This window comes from Microcaecilia unicolor, chromosome 1 (genome assembly GCF_901765095.1).
Source record: "Microcaecilia unicolor chromosome 1, aMicUni1.1, whole genome shotgun sequence".
NCBI classification, from domain to species: Eukaryota; Metazoa; Chordata; class Amphibia; order Gymnophiona; family Siphonopidae; genus Microcaecilia; species Microcaecilia unicolor.
In genome coordinates, this window is record NC_044031.1 from 100,519,058 (window position 1) to 100,540,031 (window position 20,974).

The 20,974-nt window shown below is 44.9% G+C and overlaps 1 protein-coding gene across 3 annotated transcripts in view; it reads left to right on the top strand.

Moving 5' to 3' along the window:
• Nucleotides 1-644: 644 nt before the first annotated feature.
• The window catches only part of MAP3K8 (mitogen-activated protein kinase kinase kinase 8), a 48,613-nt gene continuing 28,283 nt past the window's right edge, over nt 645-20,974 (top strand). Inside the window, exons 1-3 of one of the 3 annotated variants that reach the window (XM_030199268.1) lie at nt 645-1,029; nt 13,124-13,454; nt 19,909-20,076. In XM_030199268.1, the coding sequence (XP_030055128.1) occupies nt 13,143-13,454; nt 19,909-20,076 (480 nt within the window). In that variant the 5' untranslated portion in view covers nt 645-1,029; nt 13,124-13,142. The other 2 variants (XM_030199270.1, XM_030199269.1) reach the window with 2 other exon arrangements.

Sequence of the window (20,974 nt, forward strand, 5' to 3'; positions counted from 1 at the left end):
GGACCCAAGGAGACGGACTGGACCAGAGCACTTAGGGGCCCTGATTTCTCAACAATGGCCCTCCCATTTATGACTAGCTTTCTAGTGGCATCGCTAAAACCTAGGGAGAGGGTAGAAATGTCTTTAGTTTGTGTGCATCAGCTGCATTTTAGTGTACTATCTGCTAATGCACTTTTTTTTTGCTTGTTTGTTTCTCAAGCACATATAATCTAGTCTAGCTGCTATGTAAAAAAATAAACAGAAATGAAAGGTGGATTCTGGAAATTCGTGGTTGCACCAATACATGATAATTTCAGTTGACCTACTAATTTTCCTGGTTCATCCTGTATACCGTAATTACTGCCCTCTCTGCAAGCTGCACTGGTGCTGGCTTTTAGCAATTTTCTTGACTGTATCCCTTTAAATATTCAGGTTAAAGCACCAGACAAGCTCTACGTTTCCTGCTCGTCTTTACTAAAAGATGCAGCTTTTTTAACTGGACTCACTACATAAAAAGGCAAAAGAAAATACAGAAATAAAGGTTAAAAGATAGCACCTTATATGTACTTTCGACTCGTTTCGGAGAGGATTAACACCGTAACCAAGCAACTTTATCTCCACGTCTGGCCCCGCAATCTGGATAAAGTGCTTGGTTCCCCTCCCCTAGTTTCCCTGCGTCTCTAGCTCCAGGGGGCGGGGCGAAAGTTTTTGCAAGTGGGACATGCTGTTCTTCTCACGCCAGCGGCAGAGGTCAGCTGTGTTGCTCTGCTCCTGCTCGCTGAGTTCAGTTTCCTTTCCCGGAAAGAAGAGAATCACAAAAGGGCAGAGCGGCAGACGGGGCTTTCCCGGGGGGTCGGCGCTTTGCCTCGGCTGCTGGAGGTCTTTGGATGCGCCGCAGTAGCGACTAGTGAGCTGTCGCCTGCGGGGTCGGGTCGTGGGCATGTCCTGGAGTACCGGGAATCAGCGGCGGCACGTTCTGCCCTGCACTTGGCTGCACAGCCACTGACTGCAGACTAGCAGCACCTGCACGGAGAAGTCGGCCAAGGAGAGGTGAGATCCACCGTAGAAAGCTGCGCGATCAGGGAGGAGTGTTTGTTTGCAGTGGAGAAGTAGCCTAGGCTAAGATGAGCTCGAATCCTAGCGAACTGAGGGTTCCATTCCCACTGCAGCTCCTTGTGACTCTGGACAAATGACTTAAATCCTCATTTACCCCAGGTACAAACAACAACTTTAAAGATTGTGAGCTCTCACTAGGCACGCAGATAAAGTACCTGCATTTAATGTGTACTGCGCCGCCTACGTCTAGTAATGGTAGTCATCATCCCAATGCACTGTATGTTTTTTTTTTTTTTTTAAACTAAGCAGAGTTGACCATTAAGTATATAAGCACTAATACCAAATCAGTTAAAAACCAGGAGTTGGTCCTAGGGGTTGAGGTATGTAAATCGGTAGAGCAGGTACTCGATATATTCATAGCTGATAGGAGTTTAGAAAGTTCTGTTCGGTTGCTCCAGCATTAAATATTAAGAACATTGCTTGGCTAAGGTACAGCAGGGGACAGGATAATGTAGAGAGGCCTTCTGTACACAGTGTTAATGCAAAAATGTCATTTAAAGCAGCAGGAGGTGCCTCGCAGTTTTGTGTCAATTTCATAGCGCTCATGCTTTGTTTCCTGGATTTATTCCTCTTTGAATACTGTTGTTTGTTTATCAGTTTGGTCTTTTGTTATGTGTGTATCCCCCCCGTGATTCTGCAAATGTTCAGCCCAAGAACATCCCGGCTTAGGTTTAGGAGAGTAAATGCTTATGTAGGAGGAACTTTTTAAATATCGTTTAAAAAAATAAACAGGGGGAGTTAATATGTTGCTTGTTTTAATTGTCAAAATATAATTAAAATATACGTTGATTAAAAGACAGAAGAAAGTAGTGCGGGTAACTTTTTTTATTAGTCACGTTCACAGTGGACTTGCCCTTCTGATGTATGTGAAAGAGATGTAATTAACTCATACTGCCACCCCTATTTGTTTTAATGTGTATTGTAGAGGGAGGGGAATTCCCTTTCCCTACTTTGAAGAGAAAACTAGCCAATGGAAGTGGTATTGGGATTCACCTCTCTTCCCTCAGCAGAAAAGGGCCAGAGGTTTCCTTCTGCAGTTCACAAACAAACCAGCTGCAGTGGGCTGGGACATTCCCAGAATAGTGGTACAGTGCTTTTCTAAAGGGAGGGGGAGGGGGGGGGGGAAGGGCTTTAACTTGAAACAGTCTCTTGTTATCCTAGTTGCATGCAAATTAAATTACCAGAAGAAAGCTCTCTTCACAGTCTGGGATCATCCCTTCAGTAGACCCTTTCACCTGCTGGACAACAACTTGAGCATGGAAAATGGTACACACAAAATTGGATGATCTTCTGAGTGCAGGTTCTATGTGCAGACATGTATTATGAAAGCTTAGTTAAAACAGGCCATTTTCAAAGCAGTAGCCTAGTGATTAGAGCAGTGGGGTTGAGAAACCAGGTGAAACCCCCCATTATATGCGAATTACTGAGGGCCCAATGAATGCACAAAACTTACCGAGCCAGCAATGTGCATTTCTGACCGGTTAAAACCGGTTTAGCGAGCAGGGAATCCAGCAATGAATGCACAGAGGGGCTCTGCGGGCTGTTTTCCATCCGCTGTAGCAGCCAACAGGAATCATATATGCTAATGTATTACAATGAGCTGAATACTATTCAAATGAGCATTCCAAGGAATGCACAGCTGTTCGCGAGCGATGCATTGAAAGGACCTACCCTTTACGATCTAAATTTTACGGGAGGTCTGGAGCAGCTGTAGCATAACAATAGCTTCTCTTGCCTCTGCTGCTGTCCACTTCACCCTCCATCGCAGCTCCATCATTTCTCGAGGGCTGGGGGGTGGGTAACTTTGTGCATGTATGTGGAAAAAAGCTACACACGGCTTTCATATACGTACAAAATAAATGAAAAAACCCTCCATACACAAATGCCTCTTGCCCAGGTCCTCTGCTGATGTCCGGTAAAGAGGCAACGGCTGCTGGTTTTCAGCTCCGGGGCACTGTCAGGCTAGTTAAATGATTGACAAGGGGGCATGAAAGAAAGAAGGGCTGTGCCGGTCCAGCTGACCTGCCTTGAGCTCTGCTTCTGCTGATCTGGTGCAGATTAAGAAAGTGCCTTTCTGTAGGCAGTGCTAGCTTCCTTCCCGGGACACACACAGCTTTCAAATCTTTTCGAAGTGCATTCTTCTGTGTGTCAGCCCTCACTTATCGGAGGACATTCTTGTGCTGCTCCAATAAATGTGTTTGTCTTTTAAAAAGGTGTAACGGCCCGGGATTCCTGATCAATAACCTCTGCTCCCAGCATCATTATTAATATAGCCTTCTTGCCCGGTGGTAATCCGTGTACAGAGCCACATGGCAACGCTTATGATTGACTGCTATGCACATGCCCTGACGCTTCCCCTTCGTAAAGTCCATGCTGCTTGTTTGCATGTGATTTTTTTTTTTAACGTGACTCGCCTTCAATTTCCACCTCTGTAATTTTTACCGTGGTGGAAATAGCGGGCAGTTGCTTCTGGGGACTGAGTAGTGTCAGTTCTGGACGTTCACTGGGGGGGGGGGTGAGCTGGGATGTCCCTGGGTGGGAGGATGGCTTAGCCCAAGGGGAATGGTGTTTGAAATAAACTGCAGAAAGAAAGTGGGTTTGTTTGATTGACAGGGGAGCTGGATGTAATGAAGGCTCCTGTTTGGGGAGGAGAAGTGGTCTTTGGTTGCCCTTAGTACCCCCACCTTGATCCTTGGAGGAGAGGGTGGGTCCTGGTATGGCAGAATAAACCTGGGCTGAATTAAGGAGAAGTTGCTGCCCCAACTGTGATAACAGTGAAGGAGTATGGTGCTCTGGGTGGGTAAAGGGAACCTAGTCCAAGAGCAGAGGAAGCCTGTTAAAGGCCAAGGTGCAGCTCAAGAAGTGCATTGCTGAAAGGAGGATGGCCAAAAGGGTCTGTGCCTGAGAGAGGTGGATTGTGATCATAGAAATACAGGAGCATCCTTGAATTATTGTTTGCCCCAAAGAGATGGGTAAAGGACAGAAGGTGATGTCAGGCGTAGCCAGACTTCGCGGTGGGAGGGGGCCAGAGCACATATTGGTCTGCTGCTCCGTCGCCACCGCCACCCTGCCACTTCCCACCCACAGTCACAGCAAATACCTTGGCTGGTGAGGGTCCCCAACCCCCGCCAGCTGAAGTGTTGTCCAGTGCCGGTCTCTGACGCTGCGCCGCAGCAATGCCTGCCCTGCTCAGTCTTCCCCTCACGTCCTGCATGCTCCTTTTAGTGAAACTGAGCATCACAGGAAATTTGAAGGGGCGCCCCCGTGGCCCCACTTAGCTACGCCACTAGGTGGCGTAAATGTGTAAACACTGAAACTGCTAAGAAGGTCAAGTTTGGAAAAGAGGGCTGAGATTGTAATATAGAGTCTTGAATGGACAGGAGGCGTTGCATTGTAAATATGGAGTTACAATATATTGGTTTGCCTGCTGGTTGCAGAAAGTTTAGTAAAGTTGAGTTTACATCAAAAAGACACTACTGGAGTGTTGTGTGATTTATTGGAAGCAGGAGTGAGGATGCTTACTCCCTGGACTAGTAAAGTAACACTGCAAAGCTTTCACTTAATTTCCCAATCCCTGGATCCTCTATTCCGGACTTTGACCCACTCCCAAGCTCGAGCTGAATGGACTGTGCTAAGCAGGGGCGTAGCCATGGGTGGGCCTTTGGGTTCAGGCCCACCCAGCAGTGGAGCACCTTCATTAGAACGGCAGCGGAGGGAGCAGGCTGAGCTCCGATCCTGCATCAGCCTCCCTCTCTCTCACGGCAACGCTTCCCAGACGCTGCCTACCTACCGCCGCCATGATCCTGCATCTACCTCCCTCTGTCTCAGCAGCAGCGGACCAGCGGTAGCGATTCATGCTGCCTCCTGCTTCATTCTAACCCGGAAGCGTCTCCTCTGCCGCGTCCCACCCCCATTATTACAACTTCCTGTTTTTGCTGGGGCAGGACACGGGCGTGTGGCAGAGGAGACGCTTCCGGGTTAGAACGAAGCAGGAGGCAGCATGAATCGCTACCGCTGGTCCGCTGCTGCTGAGACAAAGGGAGGTAGATGCAGGATCGTGGCGGCGGTAGGTAGGCAGCATCTGGGAAGCGCAGTGAGAGAGAGAGGGAGGCAGATGCAGGATCAGAGCTCAGCCTGCTTCCTCCAATACCGGGGCTGTTAAGGGTGGTGCCCCATTGAAGAGAGGGAGAGTTGGGGAGGAGGTCTCCTTTCAAAAAGATAGATGCTGCATGGGGAGGCATGAGGTGGAGAGGGGCAAGAGAGAGAGAATTGTGGGACATAGGGTAGAGAGGGGTAAGAAAGGAAAAAAATCTTGCATGGGGAGGGGAGAGGGACAAGAGAGGGAGAAATGTTGGACATAGGGGTAGTGGGAAGGGAGAGATGGTAAATGTTGGACAGGGGGTGGTGAGGAGGGGAAGATAGATGGTGAAAAATTGGACATGATGGTGGAGGGCAGGAAGAGATGTTGTAGGGGGAAGCGAGAGATGTTGGATGGGGCACAAGGGAGGGGGAGAGGCAGAAATGTTGGACATGGCAGTGGAAGGGAGGAAGAGAGAAAATGCTGCATGGGGGGACGGGGGGAAGAGAAGTGTTGGACCCATGGCACAAGAGAGGGAGAAATGGTAGAAAGTGGGAGAGAGGGAGATATATTGGACCTGGGGGTGAATGAGAGGGAGAGAGAAACACAGGAGGTGGAGCGGGGAGAAAGGAGGAGATGTTGGATTCAGGAGCAGAAGGGTGATGGAGAGATGCCGGACAGTGGGAATAAGGGAAGAGAGAGGGAGAAATGTTGGAACATGGGGGAGAGGGCAAGAGGGAGCAGATGCTAGGCTAGAAGGGTGGAGGGAAGGAAGATGGTGGAACCATGTGGGAGAGGCCAGGAGGAAGAGGGTGGCAAAGAAATAAATAAATAAAAAGTGATTACAGAGGATAGAAATATGGTAATGAAAGGGAATAGAGGGCTGAGGAAGGAGTGAGATGGGGAAATGGAAAAGCTAGTGGGTGAGAGAAAAAGATGAAAATCTGATAGGTAGCTGTAAACTAAAAAGGAGAACAGTGAGCGGGTGAAATTTGAGTTGACAGCAAGGCAGAAAGAAGAAAAAAAGAGAGGAAAGAGCTAAAAATAAGAACAGTCATATGTCAGAAGCAGGTGTAGTGAAGATAGAAGACAAATGGACAGCAGCCACTTGAAAGAGAATTAGAAGACGACAGACAGGAAGCAGAAAAGAAACTACAACCAACATGATGGAAAAATACAATGTCCAGGTCACAAAGGTAGAAAAAAACAATGTATTTTGAATGTTTTAAATGGAATATGTTGGCTTTGGGAAATCTACGTAGCAAATGTGTTTGTATCGTGTTGAGGAGAGGAAATCCATTTCTATTTTTATTTCTCCAGTGTTGCAGTACATGCTAAGTTTAACTTTTTGGGGTTCCGAGTTCAATTTTTGTCTAAATATTTTTATTTCTGATACGTGATCCATTGTTCTGTATTTGGTGAGGGTCTGTTGGTGTGACATAATGGCAGGTTGGGAAATCAGAGGGAAGGGAGGGAGGAGAGGGGATCAGGGCGGAGGCCCTAGCATGTCTAACACCAGTTCTGACCTTGCTGTATAGCTGGTAGGGATCCCAAGCCTCCCCAGCTGAGGACTTCCTCCAAAGACGGCCAGAACTTCCTTCTACCAAGCTCTGCAGTCGGTGACAGCATGCTTGAGTCACCGACAGCTAAGCACGCATAGGGTGGTGGCATCAGTGGCTTACGGATGTTGCTGCTGCCTGCCAAGTTTGGTAAAAGGGAGTTCTGGCCACCTTCAGAGAAAGTCTTCAGCTGACAGAGCTTGAGGATCCTTATTAGCTAATGTATTTATATTTTGCAGTAGGGCAGGGCATAGAAAATATTGTGCCCACCCACTTTGGGCACAGGCCCATCCAAAATTGACTGTCTGGCTACGCCACTGGTGCTGAGTGGAGTATGTGAAGTGAGTGGAGTGTGGCGTGGAGAGTAAAAAGAAAGAAAATAATCTGTTTCCCTATGACCCAGGTCTAGAGGTGTTGGAACTAAGCTAGTGAGAGATTTTGGCGGTGAGACCCGGGTTACACAGAGAAAGCAGAGCTAAAGTCCCACTTGCCTGGGCAGTATTTTGAGAGCTTCAGCAAGTTATTTCACCTTCCATCAGCTCTCTGGGGCAGAGAAATGTATACTATCTGAAAGGCAACTCAGTGAACTGGGGTTTTTGGAAAGTAGGACGTGCTAAAGGGGGCTCAGAAAAGATGAATGCAAAAACCATGAAGACGTGAGTCCAGCGCAGTAACGAGCTGAAGTGTGTCTGGTGGATATTACCCCTGTTCTTACCTACTGGTGATGTAGAGGAACAGAGGAAGTACATCAGAGAGCAGAAACTAAAATTAAATCAGCTGGGAAGGCAGTAGCAGAGCGCTTTGTTTCACTTCTGCTTTTATATTTGAGGTGTTTATAGAAGCTAAATGCAGAAGGATATTTGTGAGAACTCTTAACAGTTAGTAGCAATGATTTCTGCACATAGCTGAATACCAGTGTTGCCAGATGGAAAAAATTTCCCACGTCCAAAACCAGCCCAAAAACTGCACAGTCATTTGCATACAAATTACATCATTAATTTTTTATTATTTATTGCACTTGTATCCCACATTTTCCCACCTATTTGCAGGCTCAATATGGCTTACGTAAACCTGTTATGGCATTTCCGTTCCAGGGTAGCATTTACATAGGTGGGAAAATGTGGGGTACAAATGCAATAAATAAATTTGGTGTTACAACAATCAAGGATAACACAGATACAGTTGGTATTGCAGAGGATCAAGGATAACAAAAAGAGTTACTCGAACAATTATATAAAGAGGAGTTTCAGGGATGGTTGGAGTGGTGACGGGTTATAATTACGATATGGATTCTCAGGCTTTGTTGAAGAGGTATGTTTTCAGAGATTTGCGAAAGTTTGTTAGTTAATTGTTTTCAAGCTAGTTGGTAGTGCATTCCACAGCTGCGTGCTCGTGTAGGAGAAGCTGGTTGCATGTGTTAGATTGTATGTTACTCCTTTGTAGCTGGGGAAGTGTAGTTTGAGAAATGTGCGGGCTGCTTTTTTAGCGTTTCTGGGAGGGAGGTCTACAAGGTCTTGCATATAGGACAGGGCATCTCCGTAGATTATTTTATGAACAATCGTGCAGATCTTGAACGTGGTACATTCTTTAAGTAGGAGCCAGTGTAGTTTTTTTCTGAGGGGTTTTGCACTTTCATATTTTGTTTTCCAAAAAATGAGTCTGGCTGCGGTATTCTGGGCTGTTTGGAGTTTGACAGTCTGTTCTTTGCAGCCGGCATAGAGTGCGTTACAATAGTCTAGGTGTCTTAAGAGGCATATTTTCAAAGCACTTAGCCTTCCAAAGTGCCATAGAAACCTATGGAACTTTGGAAGGCTAAGTGCTTTGAAAATATGCCTGATAGTACCATAGATTGTACCCGTTTGCGAAAAATGAATCTTGGGAAGAAGGGTTTTACTCTTTTGAGCTTCCACATGGAATGGAACATCTTCTTCGTTTGTATTCTTCACGTGATAATCGAGTGTTAGATTTTGATCAATGGTAACTCCAAGTATTTTCAAGGTGTTTGAGACGGGGAGGGAAACATTTGGTGTGGTTATGGTAGTGAACTTATTGGTGTTATGTTGTGAGATGAGTATAAGACATTGTGTTTTCTCTGCATTGTTTTAGCTGAAATGCGTCCGCCCAGGTGTGCATAATTTGGAAGCTTTGGATGATCTCCTTTGTGATTTCCTTTAGATCATATTTAAACGAGATTTAGATCGTGACATTGCATATATGTATGGATTGAGGTTTTGATTGGCTAATAACTTAGCTAGGGGTATCATCATTAGGTTGAAGAGGGTTGATGAGAGGGGGGATCCTTGGGGAACTCCATGTTCAGGTGTCCATGGGGCTGATCTAATCGAGTTAGCTGTTGGTATGTCCTTGTGGTCAGGAATCCTCAGAACCACTTAATAAATATTAATGAGTCCATTTGCATACAAATGGCATCATTAAGCCTACCTCCGTGGGGCTTCTATTGGCCGCGGCAGCGGGAAAATGAGGCAACCTGCGGCCGTGCGAAGAAACTGCAGCCGGCGAAAAAACCGCGGCAGGGCAAAAAAAGCCGCCCAAAATCCCGCAACCCACACGCGGTGTAAAAAAGCCGCAGCGGGTGGCGGAAAGGAGCCCAATCAGGCAGGAAACCCGGAGCCCTGGCAATACTGCTGAATGGCTTCTAACTAGTCTTCAGGATATTGGAGGGAGGGGGAGTCCAAGGCTATGGAGTTTCACTCCTCCAATTTCAAAATAAAATAATAAAAAAAACAACAACATTGTAATATATGGTAAATGTATAATTTTATACTTATATATACATAGCTTTGTCCTAGATCTAAAGTTTATATTTACCAGTACTTTAGATCCAGAACAAATAATTTAAAGCCTAATATCATTCAGTATTGAAGGTTTGGTGTACTGACTCCACAGCCTTGTTTTTTCATTGATAAATCTTTTGCAGACCTGTATGTTCACAAAGCAAGTGCAGTATTTGTCCTTTGCAAAATGAGCTGTTTAGTTTTTTACAAATCTTTGGCCTCATAATTGGTTTTGCACCTGTAGTCCACCCTTACCTAACAAAACCTTCCTGTTTTTCCATCATTCTGTATTTGTCATTTATTTGCATGTGAACTGATTGTGCTTTTTTTTTTTTTTAATTCCAAGCATGCTAAAAGCTGGATCAGTCTGTCTCTGTTGGCACATCTTAATTATTTCCTTGTGTTTGTGTCATGAGGATTAGGAATTCTGAAGAAAACAGATCAGTTTGATTTTGTGTAGAAACTTGTTTGCTATATTACTGAGTCACATTCTGTTTCAAATGAGTTCATGGTAAGAGTTTTCTGTTTGATCACATACTGAATGCAGTCACAATCATTTTACACACAATTAACATTGGTATTCCCAAATCCCTTCTTTCCCCTTCTCTTCCTTCATAGCTCAAAATCTCTCCCTTTCTTGTAAGTTTCATCCACGCCTCATAGATTATCAAAGCAGTTCACAGTAAAATAATTATAATAGATATAGTAGGAAAGTAGAAATATCAATGAACTACAATTTAATTTATATAAGTTTATTTCTGATCTGACGAACAAGGGCTACCTTCGAAAGCTAATCAAAAAATGTATTTAGTCCAATAAAAAAGGTATCATCTTATTTTCTTTTCTATGTTTTATTTTATCCTATTTCTGTTGACTACCTATAAGAAAAGAGAGAGAGAGAACACTCCACTGCTGTATCCACAGGCCCTGACATATCAGCCCCCAGCCCCTATATGCTCCCCCCTCCCCAAACGATAGCCAGTGAGAGAGGGAAAGAACTTTTTGGGTCAACTTTTTAAGATAGATTTTAGAAATTTTAAATCTCCCATGTGAGATTTCCACACTCAGAAACAATAGAAAGCCATTGGAAAGCGTAGTTCCAGTGGTAGTAAATACTGAGGAGTCGATATTCAAAGCAATTTAACTGGCCAGAAATGTTCTTGGCTGGTTAAATCACCCAGGGCTAACTGCTAATTTTCAGTGGCACTTAATTGGTTACTGCTGAAATGAAAACTGGCTACTTTGGGGGGTGTTACGGGGCAGAGTTGGCACTTGGCCGGTTAAGTGCTTATACTCATTTAACCAGTCAGGCAAGCATTTCCCAAACTGTGCACCATGGCGAACTCACTGGGGTGCCGTGGAGGGAGATGGGATAAGGGCATGCACAAGCCGCAATGAATCCTGGGCCCTGCAAGAGTAGTGAATCCTGCTCGCTGCTTCTGCTGAGAAAAGTATGGCAACTGCACCCTTAACAGCACCGCTCCTGCTTCAGTGGGCTCGAGGCAGCGATTCCCACATGCTGCCTGCTGCTAATCTGGGGGCAGGACACAGCAAAGGGGGAGGCTTCTGGGTTAGCGACAGTCAACGTGTGGGAATCACTCTCGCTGCTGGGACCCAATCAAGCAGAGAGAGAATTGTGGGGGAGGGAAGGAGAGATGCTGCAGGAGGAATGAGAGGCATAAGTGTTGGACATGGGTTGGAGGGGGAGGAAGGGAGAGATACAGCAAAAGGGTGAAATCTTGTATATGAGGGGAGGGGGAGATGCTGCATGAAGAGGAAAGAGGGGCCAGAGAGGGAGAAATGTTGGGCATAGGGGTGGAAGGAAGGAAGAGATGGTGCATGGGGGAGAAATATTGGACATGATCTGGGGATGGGGGGTGGAGACCAGTGTGGCTGGGGGGGGGGGGGGGGTCAACAAAAAATAAGGGTGCCTTGAACCGAAAAAGTTTGGGAATCACGGGGCTAGGCTAACCACATAAATAGGACCACATAAAAATCAATCCTATCTTTCTTTGGTAATCCCTAGCCAGTTAAGTGCTGGTTATTGCACTTATTCAGCTGTGCGTCAGCTGACTCTGGAAACCCGGAAATTCAACGCTGGTGTTCGGACATGGCCTGGCATTGAAATTCCCTGTTTAACACCGGTGGCGGTCAGCAAAACACTGATTGCCAAGGGCTGAATATTGGACCCCGACGCTCTTATGTGGCAAAATGATGGATCTACCATAAGGTTGAGGAACAAAGAGGAAGTGAGCTGGGATATGGAGTTAGGTAATGAGATAGAAGGAGTGGCCGACCAGTGTGCTGGATTTTATGTACTAATGTCAAGGTTTTATACATTATATGTAATTCAATGGGTAGCTAGTGCTGTGCTTTCAGGAATGGGGTTACATGATCAAATGTTGTACTGCCGTTGATCAATTTGATGGCAATATTTTGCATAAGTTGTAGACGTCTAAATTCTTTCCTACATAGACCCTTAGGTTAATAGGCAGAATATAAATTAATAAACTATACTAAATAAGGCATTGCAATAATCTAAATGAGATATAAATACAGCATACACAAGAACACGCAGAGCCTTGGGAGGGGGGGGTCTGTTTACTAACCCCTTCATTGCCGACACAGCCCATTCACAGTGAATGGTCTGTGTCAGCACTAGCACACAGCCAGCTGCGCTACTGGCTTAGTAAACCCAGCCTTAGCATCAAGTATATCTCTAACTGAATGAATTTGGCATAATTATATGCTTCCTCATCTTTCTCTCTTGCTAATATGTTTAGCAAACATTGTGGGTTAAATAAGACCGCAGCTTTATTTGTGGCTATATGAAACCCAAGCCAAGTTCCAAAATGAAACCCATCAGATTTCATGCCTTCTCCCCCCCCCCCCCCCCCCCCCCCCCCACACTTTTGCCTCTGTCCCCTTTCCAGAGCTCAGGCTGTAACTGGCTACCCCCCTCTACCAGTGTGCTCATCCTTGCTTTCAACTGGAGCCCTTCCTCCCCCCCCCCCCCCCCCCCCCCACTTCCCTGCAGGGTTCCTGTGACAAACCACCTTTAGACTGGAAGCTGTTTACTCTTTATCAGCACTTGTGTTTCTCAAGCACCAGCTGCCTAGCAATGTTCTTGCCCTCCTTCTGGCCCTCCCCCTCCCTGTTTCCTGCTGTTCTCTACTGGTTCAGGTTCACCATCCCTGCATCCGCAATGATGTATATGACTTTCAAACCACCCAATTCAAGGCAACATTTAATATAATCAAATTACATGCAAAATAGGATGGGAGGGCAGGTGCTCACAATTGAGCCATTTGCTGCCACAAGAAGACAGTTCTGCTCTGGTCTGTCTCTTGCTGCTCCTGTTGGAAAAAAATGCTCTCTAATTTTATATTAATCCTTCCTTTTGCTTTTTTATATGGAAAAGTCAATTCATCTTTCTGCAGGTATGCATGTACAGTAGTCAATTCAAGTTAATCTAGTTTCAAGTAGATTTTTTTTTATAGTTGCACCATTTTTCTTTCAAATATTTTGATGTGAGCTGTATTTTAAGTGGAATTATAACTGACACAATCTTGTTTTGTTTGTTTTCCTACTTCTAGTTTAGCTACATAGATCGTAATGGAGTATATGAGCACCACAAGTGATAACAAGGATGAGATTGAGTTGATGTTGGCACATTTCAACATGGCTGACATGGTGGAGATAATGGAGAAGCTATACGTTGATGGCAAGCCTGTTACTGATGATGTCAGCATGATCAGTGAGGAGTGTTCAGAGTCCCTTTTGCTTGGTGACCAAGAGACCTTGCTGCTGTCAGCTGTCAGATATGGGACTTGCCAGGATTTACTCAATTTTGCAAATCAGGTCTCAAACACAGGAAAGAGTTTGCACAAATACCTACAGCAAGAATCCGGGATTATATTAAGCAAGGTACACTGAATCTTTTCCAGATTTTACTTTTTTATTCTGCATGATGAAGTCTTCAGTGGTGCTGGATTAACAGCACTGGAAACTGAAGTCCATTTATCTACTGAATAGGTATATTGTGGTCCATTTTATATGGAGTATTCCAGAATATTGTTCTCTTATCCTTGATTCACAGAATCCTTCCCTTTGGCCTCCAGGTGAGGTCTCCTACCCAACTCGCATCTCCAATGATGAAGTGAGTGACAGTTGAAGTATGTTCCATGGTATTTGAATAGACAGCTGAGGAGGTCCTTTTTGTTATCTTGTGATTCTAGCGCCGTTTTCCCTGTTTTGTCCTTCCACATCCCATCTTAAACTTGGTCAGATATGGCAGCGGCAGCATCCTGTGATTGAGCAGATATAGGACTGTGGCATTCCGTACCATTCATCGGTTGTCACTCAAAGTGATCCTCTTTCTCCAGAGCTTTCAGTGGTGGCTCCAGACCAGTCAGTCTGGAGCTAAAGGATGAGTCTTCTACACGTGAGCTTCAGGGCTAGCACAAGAGTATCTAACCCCCTAGGGAAACCTCCAACTATGTATGCCCCACTTTGTGTCCAGCATCTGTCCTTCCTGCCCCCCCCCCCCCCACCATGTCCAGTATCTCTCCTTTTTTTCCCCTTGCTGCCACTGTCACCACCACTCTACCTCCGTCTTGGGCCCAAGCAGGAAACGTGATGTGTCGGGTTCACTTCAGTCCTCCATTGAGTCCCACCCCTTTGATACAAAGTTCCTATAAGAAGAAGTGAGATGAAGCTGGCCTTCAGCGCATGCAGGTACTCGAAGGCCTGCTGCAGGTGAGAGACCCAGGAAGAGAGCGGGAGATGCTAGACTATGGCAGGGGGGGTTGGGGAGGAATAATTAAAAAAAGATATGCTGGGGATGCAGGAAAGAGAGGAAGAGATATGCTGGGCCCACAGGAGATGTGACTATAGAAAGCCAAACAAGTGCTCCTTTCTCAATTGTGTAGGCTGTAAACCACATTTAGCAAGCTTTCTCTTCTAGTGTGGGGTTTACTGCCTACATGGAAGGAAGACTGTATCAAAGTTTCTGTAGCAGCCTCTCTTGCTGAAGGGGTGGGTTTCCTGCAGCCACTCTCTCCCCTTGGGGCCACTGCCTTGAACATTGAAGCTGCAGTTTATTTAGGGGGAGTGGGGAGGAAAAAAGAAGGGGGACAAGAAGCTGCTGGAAAGAGGAGAAAGAAGGGACATGGTTCTGTTGGACCATAAGGGGAAAATGGGAGAGAGAGGGGGCAGGGTACTGCTGGACCATAGGGGAAGAGGAAAGAGAGAGAGAGATGTAGAGCCGTATGTGCGGGTGGAGAAAAAGAAAGGAGAGACTGGGCTACAGTGGTGTAAGAAGGGAGAGGGGAAAGGAGATACTGGGCATAGAAGAATCTTGTGTGAGAGATCATGGGTGTTGTCAAGGAGATGAATAAAAAGAGCATAGCGAGTACAAGAGGAGTAATGGGGAGTTGGATAAAAGAGGCCAGGGAAGGAGTGAGAAAGAGCTAGGGAGTGAGAGGAGGCGATGGAACGTTGATAAGTAAGTGAAATATAGGTGGAGGACTGAAGAGTGAGAGGATAAAATTTGAGTGGGCAGATAGAATAGAGAGAGCGGAAATGTGTCAACAGATGAATGTAGTGAGGAGATAGGACCATGAACAGCACACACTAGAAAGACAGCAGAAGAGAGAAACTGGGACCAGCATGCTTGGAAAAATAAAACAAAGGTAGAAAAATGTTTTATTTTGAATTTATTAACTGGGAAATGTGCACCACTGATGTGTTTGTATTTTGTTTAGTACAGGAGGAAATGCATTTCTGTTTTAGTTTCTCCCATGTTGTGGTACCTACCTGCCTAGTATGACTTCTTGGGGTTCCCAGTTCAATTTTTGCCTTCATATTTATAATTTGTATCCCCTTGTTCTGTATTTGGTGAGGGTTTTGCTTTGTGTGTGACCGAGGTGTGGTATTCTGTTTGCATGTAGCTTCTGTGTAGAACTTTGTAGCAGTCCACCTATTCTGTTTTACTAGTAGTAGTAGTAGTTGTATTGGTATTTTAGAGTGTAATATTTGTAGCTGTACCTATTCTTAAGTAGGGTTTATGTTGTTAAGAGTCACAGGAATTAGTGCTAAATCAGTTTGCTGCATCCATGTTGTGTTATTTTTCCAGGTTTTGTATTATTTCACAGTGTGCCTGGTAGTGGAGAGATTTATATTACTGTTACTCAGATGACATAAGAATCAGAATTTATTTTTTTAATAGATAAGTGGCCCTGTTTACTAATCAGCATTATAGGCACGTTAACGTTTTTATTGAACATTAACCATGTACATGCCTACAGTATCCCTACATGGGGACTGCATGGTTAGCACGCGGTAGGTGTAGGTGCACTAAAAGCACTAACGCACTTTAGTAAATGGCCCAAAATGTGCTAGTTATGATCTGCACCTATTGTTTGGGGGGAGATAGGGTATTTGTGGATGCAGAGCATGTTGATATTTAATTCATAAGAACTGCCATACTGTATTGGACCAAAGGGCCATGATGGTCATGTATGTAGTGTGTCACATATGCAGTATTATCCATCAGGTACGTCCTGACTGAAAAAAGGTTTGAGAATCACTGCTCTAGAGAATCCTGGCAACAATTATTACTACTACAACTTACTATTTCTAAAGCACTTCTGGGTGTATACAGCGCTAAATCCACGTCATAACTCTGTTATGTCCGACGACTGGGAAGGGTTGAGCTTCTGCTGGTCCTGCACTTGTGCCTTACTGTGCTCTGTCTGAGACCTTTATTAAAATAATTAACTTCCAGAGTTCAGGAGAACTAAGGTTTGTGCTTTTTCAACTCTAATACAATTTTATTTCAGAATACCAAACTAGTTTGAGCAGATTTGCTCACACAGGGGTGAGTTTCGAGAGGTTGCATGGCCATATGGAGTTTACAGTAAAAAAAATTGTATTTTTTAATATTATTTATAAATTGGTTGCTACACTGTACTTTTGTACCAATAAAATGTATAATAAAGTCATGTACATATATAACACCTTTTTTTTTTTTTTTAGAACCCATTGTTAAACATCTACCAGGACACCACTGGACTATATGCACATGCCCAAAATGAACATTTCAATCACTAAAATAGTGGAGGAACCAAGGTTCTTTTTTTAGCTAAAGGTCCTTTATTTAAAATAGTGCCCAACCACAGTTCTTATACGGAACTTGACACGGGCCGTGTTTCAGCACTCTTGCCTGCATCAGCAGTCCAAAGCAATCTAGATAAGGAAATCAAAATGCACAAGTATAATAAATACAGCAAGAAAATACAAAAATATCTATATTTAAGTAAATATAAAAAAAAACTTTTAAACCAAATATGAATTTGCATTGAAAACATAGGAACAGAAAGAAATAAAACTAAGTATATAAACTGTCATCAATGTAAATATCGGTAACCAACATAACTCTAATAAAGTAATACTTACACATGAACAAAGCATACAAATCACAGTAAATAAGGAATAATAATATATATAACACATTAAAAACATTGTGACCTCATTGTAAAAACAATAAGAAATGAAAACAAGTATATGTGGAGGGACAATTTTGATATGTCTAAAACTGATTTTGGACGTTTTGCGGAAAACGTTCAAAAATCCAATAGCAAATATGGCCATTTTCAACCAGAAAAAAAGTCTAACTTTTTTCATTGTGAAAATGGCCATTTGCTAGATGGTTTTGTGCTCAGTGTGTGTGTCTTTTTGGACCATATTTGAAAAAGGTTCAAGGGGAAAATGCACAAAAACAAGCCACTGGGATGTGCGGGGACCAGCATTCTTAGTAGACTGGCCACACACACACATCCCAGCATATCTGTGGGGCACCCTAGGGGGCACTGCAGTGGACTTCACATAAAAGGTCCCAGGTACACATCTCACAGTTACCCCCTAACCTTGTATGGGGAGCCCCCCAAAGCCTACTAAAAACATATTGTACAGCACTACAATAGCCCTTATGCCTACAGGTGTCACCTATATGTAGGTACAGTAGGTTTCTGGTGGGTTTTGAACAGCTCACACTTTCCACCACAAGTGTATCAGTTAGAATGGGATATGAGCCTGGGTCCCCTTCTCTACATTGCACTGCACCGGTCACTAGGCTACTCCAGGGACCTGCTTGCTGCTCTAATAGGACTGACCATAACATCTTAAGCTGTTATAGAAACAGTACCTACCAACCTCTTTCACATCTTTGGGGGATGGAAGGGGGTCAGTGAACACTGGAGGAGTAAGGGGGGGGGGGGGGGGGGCTCATGCCTTTAATCCATCCAGTGGTCATTTAAGGCTCCTTTTTGTGACTTAGTTTTCATTGAAACAGGTCTAGACCAAAATGTTTAACTTTTAACCCTGGACGTTTTTGCTTTGTTCTATTATGGCAGAAAAACGTCCCAAGTTTTGGGAATGCCCAAATCCTGCACCCAGCACTCCTGCTTGTGATTTGGATGCACTGCATATGAACTGCATAGAAAACTGTCTTGAAAATGGGTTAAGAAAATAGGGTTAGAATGTTTTGGCAAAGAAAAAAAAAACCAGTCCATCTGCTGCTTTGTGCCACTTGTTGGATATATTTTTTCTAAAATGAGCCCTTTGCTGTAATAAAATAATAATTATATCCTATATAATAATTTGCACGTCCGTCTGGATGCCTGGGTTCGTAACACAGTTCCCATTGGTCCGCCCTGGGGATGACATCACAGGGCGGACCAATGGGAAGTGAGAGGGAAGGGAACCCAGCGCCATCCACCAGAGGTGAGTACAGAATCGCCCCTCCCAGTTTGATGACCCCTCCCTCCCTCCTTCCTTCCACTCGCGTCCGAGTTCCACAGCCCCCCTGTCCTCTGAGTTCCACCGCCCCAAGTTCCATGCCCCTCCTTCTCCTCCGAGTTCCACCACCCCGAGCCTCCCTCCCTTTCTGTGGCCTCCGAGTGCTAGCAGGACGTGTGCGGCTGCCCCTCCGCTTCGTGAGTGCCGGCTGTTCTTGAAAACTTTTTACCCCTCCTGGTCCGCCAGCAACAGTCAAAGTCGAGCAGGCACGGCATGGCGCTTCACACTGCCTTCGCTTTCGCGTCTGTTTCAGCTGTGCCTCTTGTGCCGCCCTCATTTCCTGTTTGCGGAAGGGCGGGACCAGAGGCACAGCTGAAACAGACGCGAAGGTAGTCTGAAGCGCCGTTCCATGCCTGCTCGACTTCATTGTTGCCGGTGGACCATGAGGTAAAAAGTTTTAAAGAATGGCCAGCAATTACGAATGGCAGAGGCAGCCGCACACGTCCTGCTTTCACTCAGAGGCCCTGTTGCAGACAGGGGAACATGCAATACAGAGCACTATTAGTTCTGTTAAGCTGGCCACCCCAACCTGAAGCCAGGAATTTGGCCTGCCTTTTTCCACCCCTTGTATTCCTATAGCAGTGTCGCTAGTGAAGCCTGAGATCAGGTAGGCTTTGCAGTATTGCACCAGAAATAAGTAAATTAGATACACCGGGAGCATCAACTTCAGTGGTCACTAACTCATCTTTTTTAGCAACAGCAGGGAATATGCATGTATCTTGATATATCACATGCAAAACTGCTGGTAATGATTCCTATGCTGCATCGCTGGTCTTCCAAGTTCATACTCGTTACTGAATTTTCCACCCATCTTTTTTTTTTTTTTTTTTTTTTTTTTTTTAACAGCTCCCTCCCTTCACCCACATGACTCTATTCACATCGCCTCCCCTCCTGTACCTTATCGTTGTGCCCTGGTGGTCTAGTGGCCTCTTTGGGGCAGGAAAGAGTCCCCTCTTTCCTGCCCGGTTGCTGCATCAAAACGGCTGCTGAGAGTTTTAGCAGTGACCTTGCAAGACTTCTGCGGAAGTCTTGCGAGGCCACCGTTTGAACACTTGGCAGCTATTTTGAAGCGGTGCCAGGAGTGAGAGGTCTGCAGCTGCGCCGGACATTAAAGAGGGGTCTCTTTCCTGCCCCAAAGAGGCCACTAGACCACCAGGGCACAACAATAAGGTACAGGAGGGGAGGGGAGGGGAGGACAGAACACTCTGAGGCCCGTCCACAAACCCAGACAAACGGGCAGGCTGGCAAAACCTGCCCGAATGTCCCACAGTTTCCTCAAAAAGAGGACATGCTCAAGTAAAACCAGACATATTTTAACCCTAAGCACATCTGACAGACCCTAGTGAAAGCTGCCTGCTGGCCTGATTTCAGCAACATGTACTATTTGCCTGTTTTTAGCCTTGTTTGCACTTATTACCGTTGAAGTGAATACTCAAGGATCCTAGTAAAATATGTGCCTTATTGCTCTCGTGTTATCAGTTTCCGGATTGCTTTAATGTTTACCAATGTCTGTCTTCTGTAGGTGATTGCTGTGAAACACGGGCGCTATCAAATAGACACTGACGTACTCTTATTTCCGTGGAAGCTGACTTACAGGAATATTGGCTCAGATTTTATTCCCAGAGGAACTTTTGGGAAAGTACATTTGGCACAAGACCAGGAAACAAGAAAACGAATGGCATGCAAACTGGTATGTTGAGAAAGAGAGAGCTTAGCTTTCCAAATGAGTTCACAGACAAGCTTTCAGAACATGTTACAAGAGAAACCTGCAGCAGATTTGGGTGTGCTTGGGGGTTGCTGTTAACGTTACAGAGCTGTACATGAGGGTCACAAAGGAATGCCTTTGTACATTTTTGGGTTTTTTTGCCATGTAATCAGTGAAAGCTGTCTCTTCGATGAGGTCTTCAAAAACACATTTTTGTAGGCAAATGCACTATTGAAACACTGTCAAGAATCTAAAGAATGCAAATTTTAAAGATGTCAGGAAGATGTAGCATAAGTGAATACAGAGAATAGTTTCCTATTTATGAAAGCTATCAGATTGCTATGCCCAACCCCCAGCACGCAGTTCCATCCCCAGCGAGACAGTTCCACCCTCAGTGTGCACCATTCTGGCACTACAGAAAATCAGACCTGATTTTCTAGCGCAGGGGTTACCTGGCAGTAATCTGGCAGTGCTGCACACTACCTCAGTTACCACCGGGTTAGCACGGGGAGCCCTTACTGTCACCTCAGTAGGTGGCAGTAAGTGCTCCCCTCAGAAATGACCACACGGCCATTTTCTTTTTTTTTTTTACCTTTTTATCTGCTGTGGTAAAGGGGGCCCTGGTGCGCGGCAAAAACAGCCACCGCTGCTAGTGCCAGACCCTTTTTACCGCACTTTAGTAAAAGGGCCTCTTAATGCAATTTTCTTTCCAGTGTTGCTCGCCACTGAAATGAGTTTTGACACGAACATATCTAAACCTCCACTACCCAAACTGCAAAGGACTCAAATACAAATCAACACATGCATCCAGCTTTTCCTACATAAGCACACAACTATGGAACGCACTACCAAAAGCCCTAAAAACAACGTATAACCACCTAAA